General features: G+C 47.0%; 1 protein-coding gene across 9 annotated transcripts in view; it reads right to left on the bottom strand.

Moving 5' to 3' along the window:
* Positions 1-18682, bottom strand: part of SUPT20H (SPT20 homolog, SAGA complex component) — a 759353-nt gene that overhangs the window by 210562 nt on the left and 530109 nt on the right. For all 9 annotated transcript variants that reach the window (XM_069640776.1, XM_069640779.1, XM_069640782.1 and 6 more), the window contains one exon: positions 9584-9689. In XM_069640776.1, coding sequence (XP_069496877.1) covers positions 9584-9689 — 106 coding nt within the window. The remainder of the gene's footprint in view (positions 1-9583; positions 9690-18682) is intronic.

The raw sequence follows: 18682 nt of genomic DNA, 5'->3' as shown, positions 1-18682 counted from the left end.
TCCGAACGCCGGATCTTAGGTGCCGGAACCCACAGCCATAGGCGATTCCCCCGTAGTCTTCGTTGAAGATGTTCTTGATAGGCAAAGTGACTTAACGGGGATTAAACCGACAATTCGGTAAGATAAACAATGTCTCATGAAGAGCTCCGCTATAGCGCGACCAGTTATCTGGGCGGAAAAAAACAATCTGAGGGACCTCGGCGCAAGAAGGATTTTGGGTACTACACACGTCACGATAGGGATAGTGTTTCAGACACGCCTATGCCGACGTCCCCTTTCGGTCCCCCGAAAGACAAGATGCAATACTCCGCGGTTACCACTGGATGTCGAACCATATGCACAGCATGTAATTCTAAGCAGATTAACAAGCATCAGAAAAAAATGGTTTCACTAATCTTGAGGCAAGTAACTTGGAATTTGCAAATTTCACAATCATATGAACATGAGGAACAAGAGACAGTTGGGAATCGAGCATAAAACCTAGGGATTTAGCAGAAGAGAGCACAGCAGAGGCTACAAAGATTTTGGCATCTAAGAACCATTTGGATGCTTCTAAACCATCCTCTGGGCTGTTCTGCAACCTCTGCAACACTCTTTCCATTCTGCCCTCTGGCCCGACACACACTGCTGGTAATATTCTGGATGTTCTCATCACCTCAGACACCCCCCCCCCCTCTAGGCCTCTCACCACTCCTCTCTCTTGGACTGGCCACTTTCTACTCTCCTCCAGCACTGCCACCTAACTTCTTGCTCGTTTGGCCCATGAAGCACATATCAGTGGATGCCTTTGCCTCTACTTTCTCTGCTGCTCCTACTCATGCGGCTGACTCACACTCTGACACTGCCCTTTCTAATCTGCATCTTTCTATTTCCAACATCCTGGACGTCCTTGGCCCAGTCATGAGAATCCGGCTGAAGCCTATCTCCAAGTGCAACTCTTGGCATGATTCCGACCTCGTCTTCCTGAAACGCAAGTGCAGGGTGGCTGAGAGGAAGTGGAGGGCTTTGGGCGCATCCTCTGACAAACTTGCCTGCCGCTTGCTCCAAAGGCAATACAGACTCTCTGTCCTGTCCAAGAAGAGAGCACACATTCAAGCCTGCTTCTCTGCGGCCTCTAACACGGCTGAATTCTAAGATCTGCAAGGAACTGGCCTATCCTGTTGCAGTCTCTACCTCTCCTGTTCCCTCCCAATCCCTCTGTATGGCTCTGACCTCTCACTTCTCAGCTAAAACTCAGGACATGCTGTTCTCCATCTCCTCTTCCTCTCTCAGCCCCCTTTGTCATCTCTCCCTCTCCTCCTCCTTTCTCCTCTTTCTCGCTGACAACACCTGATGAGGTTTATAGACAAGTCTGATCTATGAAAGTGTCGTCCAAACAGGTGCCACTCTGCTCCTCCAGAACCGTAAAGGACCATATTGACACACTCACTCTAGCCTTGGCCGATTTCTGTAATCACTCTTTTCGCCACTGGAACTTTCCCCTCTCGCCCTAAGCACTCCTTTGTGCACCCCTCCTCAAGAAGCTGTCTGCCGATCCTACCTGCCCGACAAACTATCACCCAATCTCCACCACCCCTTTCCTGGGCAAACTATTGGAAAAGCTGGCCATCTCCCAGCTTACTCTCCACAATGAAGCTGTTGGTTGTCTCCAGGACCATCAGTCTGGCTTCAGAGCTGCAAGAGGCACAGAAGCTGCTCTCCTGAACACATGTGAAGATCTGCTTTCTAACCTTCATTCCAGCATTCCTTCAGTCCTCATCCTCCTTGATCTTTCCTCTGCTTTTCACACGGTCAACTTTGCCGTCCTGATCAATCGACTGCGAGAACCTGGGCATCACGCATCAGATCCTGGAGTGGCTGATCTCCTTCCTCTTGGACCGCCCCTCCCAGGTCCAACTTGGTCCCTTTCGCTCTGCCACCTTCTCTCTACTGGTGGCGTTCCCCAGGCTCTATGCTCTCATCCTGGTTTTTCAACCTCTAGTTGGCCCCTTTGGCCCACCTGATCTCTACCTTGTCCTCTAACTTTCAGTGTTATGCAGATGACACTCCGCTTTCCTTCATGCTCCCCTCAGCCTCCTCTCCTCTCTCGCTCATTCCTGACTGTATCCACAATTCAGGTTTTGTGTGCCTCAAACGGTCTCTGCCTTAATGCCAGTAAGACAGAGATCCTTCTCATTGGGACTCCTGCCCCTGCTTTCACTCTTTGACTCTGGCCGCCCGCCTTGGGCCCTCTTCCTTTGTGGCAAAAAAACTTGGTGTCATCTTCATCTCCACTCTCTCTTTCTCTCTTCACATCTCAGACGTCGCCAAGTAGTCCCACTACCTCCTGGTACCTCCTCAAAGGGACTCTTCGCTTTCTCACTTTCCCCCAGAAGCTCACAGTCTCAATAGCCCTGGTTCTCTCTAGGCTGGACTACTGCAAAAGCCTCTTTCTTAATCTGCCTCCTCTACTCTCCGCCCTCTGCAACTAATCCAGAACAGGACTGCAAGACTTATCCTTGGCCTAAAGCCCAGGGACTGTATCTCTCCAGCCCTGAAATCTCTCCACTGGCTCCCGGTTGCTCAAGGATCAAGTTCAAGACCCTTTGCATTGTCCACAAGGCTTTCTGGGGCCAGGGCCTGCACTATATCCAATGCTCCCTTCCAAAATACCTTCCTTGTCAAGCCCTTGGCTCGGCTACCTCCAACTCTCTAAGGGTTGGATGCTTTTCCAGGCAGAGAGTGGGGGGAAGGGGGGAAGGGGTAGATCTCTCGCCTTTTTAGGTGCCTCCCTCTGGAATGGCCTCCCTGCCAGGAGCTCAAAACATTACTCTTCTTTGCTTTTTCTCTCTCCGCCCCCCCTGCTGACCTACCTGTCTGTTGTACCGACTGGTAAGTTAATCAGTAATGTGATAGCCCTAAGTTAAAGTACCGTTGCAGCAATAAATCATAGTACATGTATATCTATTATATTACATCAGCATGCTACAGTGCTATGCAAAGCCCCTTGTTACTGCACGACGGAGACAAGTATCCTTTGTATGCAATGCAGTTATGTGTTTCCATGGAAATGCAAGACACCTTTGTGTTTAATATAAAACACATTCTCCTTCACAATATTTTTTCAATTCGCTTCCGGTTTCTCTGATCTAATACTGGCCATAAAAACATCTGCTTTCTGTTGCACACATCTCCAAAACTTCACAGTCACCTACAACACAATAAGTTAATTTCACTGCTTTAAATGGTTCTTCTCTATACATGTTTCTCTATGTATTACTGTAAGGCCATCATTTCAAAATGTTTTTTTTTTAAAACTACATTTAAATACTTTTTAAATCGCTCCAATATATATCGGGCAAACGTTTATTATGTAACCATGTATATAGTTATATGGAATTTGCACCAGGTTTTATTTTATCTTTTTCTTTAAAAAGTTGCCTTTCTTTAATACATTATAGACTTTATATTCCTATTTTAAATATAGTTAATTAACTTACCAACATAATTGTTTTTTCTAGTTCTTTTTCTCTACTCTCACTATCTGCATAATTGCTCCCATCTATCTCCCTCTAGCTCTATTTTCTATTTAGTTTTCGCTCTATCCCTCGTATATTTCAGTCTCTCTGTAGCTCCGCTGTCTCTTTTCACATCTACCTCTATCAATACTCAGTCTATGAATCTAAACATGTATTTCTGCATTCTATTGTTTTACCTTTCTGCTACCCTTTCCCTTTCTCTCTATAAATTCAATCACTGATTTTTTTTCTTTCTACAAGTATAATTGGGATTCTCCCTTTCTTCAGATGAAACAATTATTCATAATTTATTAAGTAGGCCCATGGGTCCTACTTAATAAATTATGAATAATTGTTTAAATATATGTGTGTGCTGTTTTTGAGGCTAACTAGAAGCCCATTAAGTAAGGCCAGGTTTAAGTAAAAACCAGTTTATAGAATCATCTATCGAAGAGGTTCATTTAGGAGACTCCCATTTGTGTGTCAATCTTCACACCCATACAACATGCCAGGCCCGAATTTGACTACTAACATACCCACACACCAACACCCCAACACCCCAACAAAAAACTGTAATCCACACTCATTTCTCCTAATGTATAACATAATAAACAAATCCACATATCATCCCTCATGGCCATAGGCAGTAGCTAAATTAATTCCTCAGACCCTTACAACAGTCCAGTCACACTGCCAATGTCAACCCTACATATGACGTGATGAGTCTGCAAACAAAATTTGTTCTTGGCCGCTTGCTGGTGCCTTATGCTCTCCACGACCATGAACAAAAAATAACGACCAACAAAACAAAACCGTGAACATTGCAGAAAACAGTTTTTTGCCCAATAGCACACGTATTATGCCACTTACTACGTAATCCGACCCTCCTCAAAGACTCTTAGTAACAACTGTAAGGGATCAAGCACAAGACTCGGACACAGTGGCATGTTTGTTGTTTGCTATAGACTTATTTCTCCAAACAATAAGAGGTTTGGTAGAAATTCTATATATTCCTAACCTAAGAGCGGTTTCCCTGCCTCAATAAAACTAATTTCATTTTATAGCTTTATTCGGATTAGACCTTCTGCACAGTTAATCACAATCCATGTATACAAAGGTTTTAAAATAATCATACACAATCTTAAAAACACATTTAATACTTAAAATAGAATCCACGTTCAGTTACTATCTTACAGGTGGTGTTACCCCCTATGAGGGGATCAAGCATGCAGCCTCACAATACTTAATTATATAAGTTAAATATTGCCCATCAACCTTCTTAATAACCAGGTACAATGCACATATCTAGCAGAGGCAAACATAACATTCCACTCCATTGTACAAATTAAGGAACGTCTGATTCGGGATGTTAAACAAAAGAGCATCCTCTTTCCTGTGTCCAAAAAACCCTAATCTGACCCTTACACTCTAAACTTAATATAAAGTCCACAAGGGTATTTAAATAGAATATGCATTTGTAGCCGCCTTTCAGAGTTCCAAAAATAAATAGTTTATGGAGCAGAAAAAAAAAGAAAGTTCCACCGTGAAAAGATATCCTCCCTTCCCCTATGTTTCTTCTTTTCCTTCTGTCTCCATCCGGTGCCTCCAGATGAAGTTCCATAAAGTTTCACTATTCAACAAATGTGGGGCTCCTTCTCAGTGCTTCCGTTTCCTTTTTAAGGTCTCGCTTTACAAGTTCAACGAGAACAACTTCTCCCTTGAGCTTCTCTATCTTTATTTAGGCCTTGACGCTTTAAGGAAATATTCCTCTTTTCCCTTGTATTCCTTCAAGCTTCAATGCTTTACTTTAAGTATTCACAATATTAAATGATAGGAATATTTCCATGAGTATCCTTTATACATATGGTGTTCTTTACCTCACCATTTCAAGTGGATTGGCCTTCCCTTACATCTCCCTTTAAATACACAGTTCCTTTCTAATTGTTCCAGTTTGTCGAACACTGTATTTTCCACTTGCTTTCTGGGGGTGTCCCTCTACCCTTCTTCACTGATTGCTCCCGTTTATGTCCCTGGTGTACTCTCTAACCAGGGGATTTTACTCTTTTCTTACTGATTCCAAAAAGAGGTACAATTCTTTCCTTTTATTTATTAGTTCAACACTTTTCCCAACTTCAGGTTCACTTCCCTTCCCACTTCTAGTTTACGGTCCTGCCAGGATGTCACACTGTTACACAAGGTCCACTTCTCCTGGTTTAATCTCCTGCCATGATATCACATTGTTTCTCAAAGTCCACTTCTCCTGAGGGTTTGAACCTCTGACTCACTATTTGCCTGGTTCACTAATCTGCCAGGGCTTTTCCATTCTCCAACTACTTTCTGGTCATCCACGAAAAAATCTTATCTAAATATTGTTCGTTTCTGCTTTCACTTCTTCCTTCAGATATGGGGTCCTCAACCCTTTTCCAGCATTGTTCGCACTCACAACAATTCCTGCTTTGAAATATTGGGTCACCGACTCATTCCTAACATTGCTTGCATTCACATAACTTCTTCAATGCTGTTACTTAACACAACACGGCATTCATCTACATGCGCTCCGGTAACCTGTTTGCTTTCTCTGGGGTTACCGGGGGGCTTCGGTGTTTGTCTTCCCCTATGTTAGGGAGAATTCTCAGAAATGTGCTAATTGCTCTCTACCTTAGAGACCCACAGCACTTTCTAAATTTCTTACCTGGAGAGAGTGAGACCTTTTTCCCACTCTTTCATGTAATTCTATGTGATTTAAACTCTGTTTCCTGTGGTGGTGGAGTGTGACAAACTCCATAGGCATCATCTTTACATTGTGTCAAACAGCACCTTCAGTGCAGTGGCACAGGGAAGTCTTTCAGATTTCCCAAAGGTTTAAATACCTTCTCTTGGATAAACTACTGTTTCCAAGAGCAGTAAAGTGAAATTGACTTCACTTACATTTGCAACTTTTCTAGACCCAGCACACACTATCTTACAATATGGTGCTGGAGGGGTTACTTAGTATCCCCTTTGTCTAGTTCCTCATGTAACAATTTTATGTTACCCTTTCTACAATTAATGGCTGGTGGAAGTGGTTTACTTTTTACTACCATTGTGTGTTTTTACCATGGGCTGCGTTCGCAGCCTTGGTAAGGCACCCATGGGTACCCATTTTGTCAAAATGGTCCCGGTCTTCTTTTTACGCCATTTCTTGTTGAAATCCTTCTTGAGATTTACTTTGCACACCAAACCAGGTTTGGTCCCTTTGTTCGTTTGGTCTTTGGTGGAATTCACGAGTGAAGCACGCCTCTGGCTCCAGTCTGGCAGGGGCAGGAAGTGAGGGAGGTACCCTAAACTCCCTGTGCTTAATCCCCTTGGTTACAGGAATGCACCCAAAGGTGAATGGCCGGCTGGCTGTTCGGCAAGGACATCCACCCTGTTGTGTGATTGACAGCTAGGATGGAATTAATGGGAGAAACCTACATAAAAGGCGAGGCTTTTGGCTTGGAAGGCAGAGTCGACCACTGGATGAAAGAATCCGAAGAAGAACTTGGAAGAGACGCCTGCTACAACTCCTGGACCGTTGGTTTGCCCGGTGAAGCCCTGCTGCTGTGCTGAAGCTCCGAATTCGCCTCGACTAGAGAAGCCCTGCAAGGGCGACTTCTCCCCTTGAGTTGGTGGGACCAATCAACTCCAAAGTGAACTCATCTGGACATCACCTCAGAGCTGGCTGTACTTCCTCGCTGCTGCAGGAACCGAAGTGCCAGGGAGAGGAACACCAGACTGGACTGCATCACTTTTAAGTTGGACCGGAGCTTGTGGAAGATCCTCCGAACTCCCAGGAAGCAGGACTAACTAAGCCTGAGCCACCTACAAAGAGTGCTGGACCCCAGATGCAAGGAAGGTCTAGAGTGTTATCCGAGAGACAGCAGTGGTGCTATTTGCTGAGACGCGAGGAGCTGAAACCGCAAAGTGCCGCTGACTAGAAGTTTGTCCTTTTCTGTCGTCGATCGTCCCGTTGTGTTGCAGGAGTTCCCAGAAGTCCTCCCTCTTGTCCCCACGACTGAGGCACAGGAACAAAATGATCTGCAGAGCCACACAGGAACAGAAGCCAGCTGGAACCATTTCTTCTAACCAAAGGTACAGTACAGTCTAAGAGAACTTACCTCTTGTCATGGTAGCCTTACTTGTTCTCAGTTGAGACCTGTCTTGATTACTTCTGTAGAGTTGCTTGCATCTTCTACTTCTCACAATCATCCCTTTTGGCCCTACATTGATTCTACTTTTTCTACAAAGACTTGTAAAACATTGTGCAAGACATTTATTCAGCTACAAGAAGTACTTCAGCTCACCAAGACTTTGGCCCAATTGACATAGGCTGGCCTGGCTCCCTGAATAACTCTTCTTTCCCTCTGACATTGTGTTTCACCTTTCCTTCCAGGACGGAGTTAACTTACTTTGCTTTGGGTGGGGGTTTCAAAAGTACTTATCTGCTTAAGAATAATTGTGTGATCTCTTGTTTTATTCTAATAACCCTTTTCTTTGACATACTTGTAAGTATTGCTCTGAATGCAACAATGATATATTAACGTCCACAGTGTCGTAGCAATTTAAGTCACCTGAGGGTGTAGGAAGTGTCTGTGTGCCATCCCCAATGGGCGTTTGCGGATTTAGAGAAACTAAGAGTGTGTATTTTTGGAGTGTATGTGTGTGTTACTATTATATTGTCCCTTCTGAAGAAGGCTTATTCAAACTGACTGTTAAAATAAATTAATAATTGTTTAATCAAGAAACCTTGAGTGTAAGAGTTTATTTGGATACTTGTCACTGTGAATCTCTGTGTAACCACCCTACTGCTCACATTGATCCCTCTTGTGATAAGCCTGGCTGCTCAGCCACACTACCAACCTGTGTAGTTCAGACACATACCAAAGGTTGGATTCCTATTGCCAGGAGGTCAAGGTTGTTGTAGTGCACCCTAAGGGTACTGCTCCAAATCTTGCCTAACACCCTACATGGTCCTTCTGCAGACAGCCACTCCCTAGGGTCAGAGTCAGGTGGCTTCTGCCTTTACCTGGCCACGTAAGGGAAGCTTTCCTCCACAGAATCAGTGACACTAGTGCCAGATTTGTCACACAAGTGTAAATGTGCGTTTCCATACTGTTGTTTTCTACCACAGGGTCCAAGGTCAAGCTTCACAAGTCACCAACTCGAGATGGCAGTTTTAAAATATTTTGATGCACCTCACATTTCTATTTATTTATTTTTCCATTTATAAAGCACAATAAGCCAATCGACACCTTGCCTGGTGTTTGCGTTCCTTGTAAGGCTCTCCAATATGTCTAGAGGTGTCTGCAAACACCGAAACCGGAAGTGAGTCCGCAGGCCCGATCGAGAAGGCACTTATGTTCTGCGAAATATTCTTCACACATTTAAAAAACCGCTGAACAGATGAACAGCACATTTCAATAGCAAGCTTTCGGGACCAGATCGTCTCTCCTTGCGCACGTTTGGTGTGAATGCGACCAGCACTTGGACCTATAGGTATAAGCAAAATGGTTTTCCCTTTCAAGGCTATCTGGATTTTGAAAAACATGGGACACCCCCCCCTCAACTTTGCCCCCTCTTTACAAACCCACACCAAACTTTGCAAAAATCATTCAGATACGGGTCTATATTTTTTTTGCAAACGTTCGTGCAGATTTGTCGTCTGCACCAAACGTATAAGCCACCCAACAACTTTTCTTCCTGTGGGAAAGCCAACCCAAAAATAACTAAAGAGTCGCCATCTCCAACCTTGTAAAATATACATGCACATATAAAATGGAAAAACATTTTAAAAAAGATTTTGTCTACAAACATTGGGAATGCCAATGTTAAGTTACAACACCCAATCCAAAGTAATATTTTGGTAACAGTTTGGAAATGACAACATTAAGGAACAAAAATGTAGTTCAAATTAAGTTTTTTCCTAATACAGTTTAAAAGTTAACTCGCACTAAACCACAACTTCACAACACGTGCTTCAATTAAAGAATGGATGTCATCTAATATGTAAAGTACATCACTAAGAGGCACAAACAAGTTAACTTCAAAATGAAGAGAAAATAATTCACCTGAGGGAGTGCTTCCTGGATTGGAGGGAGGTTTAACCGGAGGAGGTCTGTGTTTTACTCCCTTCGCCAACAGTGAGGACTGAATAGAGCCCGATTGGTTCTCACCCTATTAAATGCAAACAAGAATTAACAGTAATTTTAGCACATTTTCTCAAACTGGTTGACACAATTTCAGAATCCATGGGACTTTTAGAACATTGGTTTAATATTGAATCTAGAAAACTATTTGTATAACTATGAAATGTGTAGGAAGCAATTATAACGGCAGATCATAAGATTTCCTTGCATGCATGGAAATGTTAGTGATAGATAGTTCCATTTCAGTTGGGGGTCACAATTATTTTCAAGCATGAAATTTCAACCTCAGTAAAATGTAATGGGGTTCAAAGGCACATTAAAATAATTTGTAATATCAAATTCATTTACAAGTTACAGAAATAGTAAAATGCAGTCTCTTCATCTAGGGCATTTGCAATACCATAATCTTCCGATGAGGTACACAACTCGCCTTGTGCCAGGACAACTTTCCTGAGCTTGTGTTCAAGTCCACAGAGCATCTCCTAGACCTAAGCAAGCTCACTGTACTTCCCAAGTGCCCTTAGCCATGGAAGGGTATTTATAAGCATATCAGGAAAGCTAGGCTGACCTTGGTATCCAGGCATTGCATCGAATACATAGTATGGAATGCAAAAGCATCGGAAAAAAATGCATCAGAAAAATGCATTTCTTTTGTAGGTAAAGTTTTTTTTTTTACTATAATAGGTTTTAGGGGTAAAAAAAACGGGGTTTGGGGGGGGGCCCCGCCATACATTTATTTTTTTTAAATGCATTTTTTCTCAATGGTTTTGCATCCGATGCAATCACTAGGAACCGCTGACCTTCCATGGGCACACTTTTCCACAGAAATATGTGGGTCAACATAAATGAAGTGACGGTGTCCACACAATATAGTTACAGTTAACATATAGTTATAATTACAGTTCTTTACATAATGGTTATGTTGCTGCAGGTAAGCAATATTATATATTTGTAATAGGGTGGAAGATGCTGCCCTACAGTTAAGGTGAAACCTGTGAACCATGGACTACTGTGAACATTCTACGTCTAATAACATTTGCCTTGCAGGACGAATTTGGCTTCAATTTTCAAAAATAAATTGCCTGGCAGGGCCATCCCAAACTGGAAAAAGTGGGGCAAATTCATTAAACTATTCAAAAGTTATTATGCGAGAAAAGAACAAGTTACTCTCTTACCTGGTAACGTTCTTTCGATGGGATGGTCCGACGACGTATTCCATATCTATGACAGTAATCAGCACAGCTGTGGTGATTACGGTCATAGATATGGAATACGTCGGAGGACCCAATCCCCTCGAAAAGCTGTTTTTAGACAAAGCCCATTCATTTTCTCAGAGAAAAATGGTCATCCTGTAGACATATAGAGAGCTAAAACCACTGGACATGTTTGCACCAATTAAAAAACAAGTTGGGCACCAAGCAACACAGATGAGCCTTTTTGGTGGTTTGATGCAAATCTGTCCAGCGTTTTAAAAGCAAAAATTATCTGAGAAGGTGGTGCGCCAAATTCCAAAAACACTTTTATATACGTCTCCACTGTTGAACTGCATTAAAGCTGAGGCAAAGATTTTTCAATAGCAAAATTCCAGTGCCATAATTGATGTTCATGGGTTATTTTTAAGATAAAAATAAGTGGTGTGCTGAGGGAGAAGGGGCAGGCAGTGGTTTATTTCAGAGGGCAGCTAAACTACAGTTGTAATATTGTGTTCTTTGGACACATTTGTTGTACCTGAAGCAGGGTCTCAAACAAGCCTTTTCACATCAAAGGTTACACAATCTCTGAGCTTTACATGAACTCTTAAAGCAGCCCATGTAAAGTAGAGATTTGCTGCCCTTTGAAATTCTGTTCAGCTATTTCAATTAGAACATTGTATCCGTCGTACAATGTAAACAATTCTATGATATGACATGCATTACTTACCGTAATAGCATTTCTGATGATTGTATCATCTTAGATTCATATGCTGTGCATATAGTCCGACATCTAGTGGTAACCGCTGAGTATTGCACCTCGTCTTTCGAGGATCGAAAGAGGACGTCGACATGGGCATGCCTGTAACACTATCTCTAACGTGACGTGTAGTGTACCCAAAATCCCTCACGCGTCGAGGTCCCTCCGATTGAACAAGTTACTTTCTTACCTCATAACGTTCTTTCGATGGGATGCTCCGACGACGTATTCCATATCTATGACAGGTAATGTCCACAGCTGTGCTGCTTCGGAAAATCTTCGGCGTCTGCGTCCTGCGTCGATGACATCGATGCGCCGTCCCCGAGGACCTCCTCCGACGGCTGACGTCACCCGATGTGATAAGTAGGACGCAAGACGCCCATAGCCTCAGTTATAGTTTTTTCCCAGAACGTGTGCCACCAGTATTCTGCCAGTCAGACACACAAGGCCTTGCGGAACGCAAGCTGCAATCGCAAAATAAATTCTGCAGCAGGGAAGGTAGGGAGGGAGCGATATGGAATACGTCGTCGGACCATCCCATCGAAAGAACGTTACCAGGTAAGAAAGTAACTTGTTCTTCGAGGGGATTGGGTCCTCTGGCATATTCCATATCTATGACAGACTCCCAAAGCAGTACCAAGCAAGGAGGTGGGAAAAGAATTTAGAACACAAATTTAGCGTGCCCAATCAAATTGCGGAATATAGGACTGTCTTGCCAAAGGCCAGATCCTGCCCTCTGATGGAATCGAGGGAGTAGTGACGTACAAAAGTATGTACTGAAGCCCAGGTGGCTGCATCACAGATGTGACGAATAGGAACACCCCTCTGCAGGGCAGTAGATGCAGCCACTCCCCTGGTAGAATGGGCCCGCAAGCCACCCGGAGGGTCCTTACCCGCCAATCGGTAACACTCGGAGATAGCTAAAATAATCCGAGACAAAGTCTGTTTCGTCACAGCTTGTCCCAAAAGCTTTCCAGCATAACCAATGAAAAGTTGATCGTCCACTCTGACCCGGGACATGCGCGAAATATAAAAGCTCAACGCTCTCTTAGGATCAAGCCTATGGAGCCTCTCCTCTTCCTTACCAGGATGTGGAGGAGGATAGAACGCCGGAAGAACAACCTTCTGGCTCAAATGAAATTCCGAAACCACCTTCGGAAGAAAAGAAGGACGAACTCCAAGGACAACCCTGTTCTTATGAAACACAGTGAAGGGTGGCTTAACTGAAAGTGCCTGTAACTCACTCACTCTGCGAGCGGAAGTAACCGCAACCAAAAACACAGTTTTAAGAGTTAGCAGTCTCAAAGGGCAAGATGTAAAGGCTCAAACTGAGCACCCATAAGAAACTTAAGAACAAGGTTCAGATCCCAACCGGGCACCAGAAAAGGTGACGGAGGGAACACATTAGTGAGCCCTTTCAAAAACTGAGAAATTAAAGGAATCTTAAAATAGGAACACTCTTCAGATGAGCGCTTAAATATGGACAGCGCCGCCAGGTAACCTTTAATGGTCCCCACTTGCAAGCCCCTGTGGGCCAAAGAAAGCAATAAAGACAGAACCATGGGAATGTCACATTCAAAAGGATCCACATTCTTAACTCTGCACCAGTCGCAGAACTTTCTCCAACTGCAATGGTACAGAGACTTTGTTGCCGGCCGCCTGGCCGAGAGCAACACCTCCATCACATCTTCAGGGAGGTCCCAATCCTTATACCTCAACCTTTCAGAAGCCAAGCGTGAAGGTTGAGGGATCTGACCTCTGCATGGAGAACCTGACCCCCCCTCCCGTGAGAGCAGATCGTCTCGGTAGGGAAGACGACGTGGAGGGCAGGTGGACAAGTCGAGAAGGTCCGGGTACCACGTCCTCCGGGCCCACGCCGGAGCAATGAGGATCATCCGGGAACCGAACCTCCGTAACCTCCGCAGTACTTGCGGGATGAGGGGGACTGGAGGAAACGCGTACAGCAGTGGGAATGATCACTCCACCACGAACGCGTCTCCTAAGGCTCCTTTTGGAGGAAATCCCTGTGAGCAAAACCTTTCGCAGTTCCGGTTGACACTGGAGGCGAAGAGATCCACTTGAGGGGTCCCCCAAAGGGCAAAGATCTCCAGGAGAATCTCCTGAGCCAGCTCCCACTCGTGAGAGACCGTGCTCTGCCTGATCAGAGCGTCCGCCGTCTCGTTGTCGTCTCCGGCCAGATGAACAGCCGAGACAGAAACTTCCTGCTGGATGGCCCAGAACTTGAGCTGCATCGCCTCCCTGCACAGAGGAAGTGACCCTGCCCCCCTTTTTGTTGAGGTAGTGCATGGCCACCGTGTTGTCCGTTAGAATCAGGACACTCTTTCCTCGCACAGTCGGCAGAAAAGCCTTCAGGGCTAGCCTGACGGCCCTCAGCTCCAACAGGTTGATATGGAGTCTGGACTCCGATGGAGACCAACGACCGCTGACTGTCAACTCGTTGGCATGAGCTCCCCCATCCCTTGAGGGATGCGTCCGTCACGACCGTCACCTCCGGCAAGGGCAGCCAAAATGGAGCCCCCTTCATCAGATTGCCTTCGACGGCCCACCACAGAAGGTCCTGGGCGACCAAGGGCGGCACCTGAACAGGGTCCGACAGCCTGCCGGAGGACTGAGACCACTGGAGCTTGAGTGTCCACTGCAAAGATCTCATCCGCAGACGAGCCTCTGGCACCAGAAGAATGCAGGATGCCATGAGGCTGAGCAGTCTCAAGAACTCAGACGCGGGGAGATTCTGGGAAAGTTGAAACTTGTGCACCATCTGCTGAATGTGAAGAGCCATTCCCTGGGGTGGAAAACACTGCCCTAGGGATGTGTCGAGCACTGCTCCGATGTACTGGAGCCGCTGCGTTGGTGTCAAATGGGACTTCTTTAAATTGAGGGAGAAGCCCAGCTTGTGAAGGGAGTGGCAGGTGACGGACAGATGATCCAGGACTTGCTCGGGAGAGCTCCCCCTGATCAACCAATCGTCCAGGTAGGGGTAGACGTGAATCCCCCCTTTCCTGAGGTGCGCTGCCAGCACCACCCTGAGCTTGGAGAAAACCCTTGGGGCGGAGGTCAATCCGAACGGCAGGACCCGAAACTGAAAGTGCGAGTCGCCAACCACGAACTTCAGGTACTTCTTGTGCTTGGGATGGATCGGCACATGGAAGTAAGCATCATTGAGGTCGAGAGACACCAACCACTCCTGAAGTTGAAGGGCCTGGAGGACTTGAGAGAGAGTAACCATCTTGAACTTGTCCTTCCTGAGGAGTTTGTTCAAACCGCGCAAGTCCATGATGGGTCTCAATCCCCCGTCTGTCTTCTAAATCAAAAATTAAGGGGAATACCATCCCTTGTTCCTCTCCGCTACAGGCACCAGTTCTATGGCGCCTTTCTCCAGCAGGGCTTGAATTTCCTGCGCAAGGAGCGGATCCGGACTCTTCAAAGAGAGGTTCCCAGGTGGATTGTCGTGAGGCCTCTGCCGAAAAGGAAGACAGTAGCCGTGGGTTATGATTTCCAGAACCCACACATCTGAAGTAATGGCTTGCCACTCTACAAGATGCTGCGCCAGCCTTCCCCCAACCGGCGAACCATGGGACCTGGCCTCATGACTGAGTGGTAGCGGCTGCGGCGTTGCCTGAGGGCAAAGAGGCAACTGCCTGAGCGGCCTTGGCACCTCGAGTACCCTTGTTTCCACCTCTGGCTCTCTTACGATGGCCTTTTTGACTGCTAGCTCCTCTCGCTTTACTGAAGGACGAGTAATAGCGAAAGGAACCTCTCCTGTCCCCTAGGACGAAAAGGCGGAGGTTGGCGAACTGCAGCGCCCAACAACTTCGCTGCAGCTTTGGAGGTCTGCAACCTCTCAAGGCTCTCGTCAGCCTTGCTGCCAAAAAGGTGTTCACCGTCAAAGGGCATGTTGAGGAGCCGGGACTGCACATCAGGAGCAAACCCAGACTTCCGCAACCACGCAAACCTGCGTATTACGGTGCTCGCCGCCATGGACCGGCTGACACAATCTGCCATCTCCAAACCCGACTGAACGGCCTCACACATGGCATCCTTGCCATCCTGAACCATAGCAAGGAAACCATCCCGTTCGTCCCCTTCGGGAATACGTTCAGCCGCTAATGCAACACAGTTCCACAGAGTGTGTGTGAAACAAGACAAGGCACATATGGAGTTGGCCGCCTGAAGCGCCATACCCCCTGAAGAAAACACTTTCTTCGCCCAGCCGTCAAAACGTTTGTCGTCCCTATCCGGAGGGATGGTAGGATACGACGCCTGCTTTGCCGGGGCCGTAGCCGCCTGCACCACCAAACTCCCCGGAGTGGGGTGCCTGGACAAGTAGCAGGGGTCGCTACTGGCTGGACGGTATTTTCGCGACAAAGACTCGCCCACTGCCGGGAGACTCTCTGGAGCAGTCCAAGCCGCCGCCACCCTTCTCTGCAGAGCCATATGAAACGGCAAAACCGGGTCAGTGGGGGGGCCAAGATCAAGGATGTCCGTGAGATCATCCTGAACAAACTCCCCTGGGGGGCTGACCAACCCAAGTACTAGGTGACCCGAGACATAAGGCGCCGATATGAAGAATCAGCATGAGTGCCAGGCTCCGGCCTACAAAACTCCATCTCCGGAGAGGTGTCCAGTCCACTGGCATCATGCAGTGACTGCCTCAGGTCATCAAACTGGCTATGGCCCGAGATAAGCTCATCTGGTACCGTAACCGGAACCAAGCCGTCATCCGAGCCTTCATCGCCCTCTGAAATGTACGCCAGGCGGGGAGAGGGAGACATCTGGGGACCAAAGCAGTGCCTGACCTTAGCCAGAGCCTTTCTAGGGGCTAACCCTGTGCCACGGGGGCCCCTCCGACACCACCGCCTCGAAAGGCGGCGAGGGCGCCAAACGAGTCGGCGCCGGCGTCGACAGAAACGGCGTCGACGGCGAGCGAATCAGCATCAACGTCAGCTGCAGCACCGCCAGCATCGGCGGCGTCGACACAGGCCTCGAAGCCAGAGCTCCGAGCATGTCTCTCGACAACCTAGGCGCCGACAGCGTCGATGACCCCCTCGGAGGCAGAGCCTCGAGAGAAATCGTCAACGACCTCGGCGCCACAGGCGTCGACATCTTCTTCGAAGACAGCACAGGATCACGCAGTCTCGAGCACGTCGAGGACCGGGACCTGGAACGGGCATGGTGAGAACGGCTTACTACCCTTGTCCGAGCGGGACCTCTCCCGCGAGCCGTGCCGACCACTCGGAGGCGCAGACGGGCCGGTGCCCTGCGATTCAAGAATCGCTAGCATCTGCTTCCCGAAGGAAGCCCATTCCTCCGGTATCGCTTGCATGGAGGGATAAGCGACCCGCCGACGGGCGGAGCCCTCAGAAGAGGACGGGGAAGGCGACCGATGCCGGCGCTTTCGGGAATCCCTCGAAGAGGCGGAGGAGTGGCGAGACCGACTCCTGGAAGGAGACCCACTGGACTTCCGACGATGACGCGGAGAGCCGCCCCTTGAGTCATCCGTCGAAAGCCCCGCAGACCTTGACTTCCGGGGCTTAGACACCCGACCTACCGACAGCTTCTTCTTGCGTTCCCGCAAGGCCTTTGCCGTGAGCGACTGGCAGGCGATACAGTCGTCCGTATCGTGGCCCTCCCCGACATGTTGGATCCACAGTCCCCGCATTTCTTGAAGCCCGGACGCAGGGTTGAAGACGAAGTAGACATCGCCACGAACAGGTCTTCACAAAAAACCAAACAGGTTCAACGAACTGAGAATTGAAAACAGCAAACTCCAAAGGGTCGAGGCGTACCGAGATTCACGAAGCGAATACACGTTCGCGGAAAAAACGGAACTGAGGCTATGGGCGTCGTGCGTCCTACTTTTCACATCGGGTGAAGTCGGCCGTCGGAGGAGGTCCTTGGGGACGGCGCATCGACATCATCGACGCAGGACGCAGACGCCAAAGATTTTCCGAAGCAGCACAGCTGTGGACATTACCTGTCATAGATATGGAATACGTCGGAGGACCCAATCCCCTCGAAGTATTTTTTCTGCTGTGAGGGAGACTTATGACTGTGTGAGTGAGTACAGAAAGAGAGAAGAAGTAGTAAGTTGTCTATGTTCCTTACATCCCAGCGGGGAGGAAGGGTGGGCGCATGTGAATCCAAGCAGATACAATCATCAGAAATGCTATTTTATTTTTAAATTTCTTTATTAGCATTTCTCATAATCACATTTACAGCATATCGTCATCAGCGTGTGTTTTTAAAGACGTGCACAACTGAACAAACATAAGCATAATAGGTGTGTTAACAAAATAAACAGTAACTGTCTCTGTATATAGGGGGTAGCTTTAGTTCTCGCTCGGGGAGGAGCGCGGGCGTGGTAGTCTGAGGGGGGTGAGGGTGATGGTATCCCATGAGCGGTGAGGACCTGCATCCCAGGTGGTTTGTTGGTATTGGGTTTCAGTTTGGCAATGAGGTGTACTGTTCAGGGGGGCTTATCGTCTGAGGGGTGAAATGCGGCCCAGGTTAGGGCTTACCATGCATCGAATGATACACTTGCTCCGTCTGTGGATTTGGATACACCAGCTTCCCATGCTGTGGTTTCTGCTTCTACCCATCTTTCCAACTCACTATACCATATCAGAAATGCTATTACGGTAAGTAAAGCATGTCTTCTGATGCTTGTTAATCTGCTTAGAATCACATGCTGTGCATAGACTAGCCGGAGTACCCGGAGTTGGAGGTGGGTTGTGAGAAGGAACAGTAGTGAAAAGATGTCTTAGTACTGCTTGTCCCACCTGAGAATCAGTCCTACAATGCGTGTCTAGGCAATAGTGTTTTGTAAAGGTGTGTACAGAACTCCAGGTTGCCGCTTTGCAAATAGATTCGAGGGCAACATTTGCAATGAATGCTATGGAAGCTCCATTGCCTCGAGTAGAGTGTGCTCTAGCCTTGAAGGGCAGGTCTCTCTTAGCAAGAGTGTAACAGAGTGTGATGTAATTGATTTAGAGACAGGGTCCCCTTCTCTACCAGCCGCCACTGACATGAAAAAATGGTTTGTCTTTCTTA

This window comes from Ambystoma mexicanum, chromosome 7q (assembly GCF_040938575.1).
Source record: "Ambystoma mexicanum isolate Mex_15411 chromosome 7q, UKY_AmexF1_1, whole genome shotgun sequence".
Taxonomy (NCBI): Eukaryota; Metazoa; Chordata; class Amphibia; order Caudata; family Ambystomatidae; genus Ambystoma; species Ambystoma mexicanum.
The sequence above is the reverse complement of the archived record's forward strand: the minus strand, read 5'-3'. Positions and strand labels throughout refer to the sequence as shown.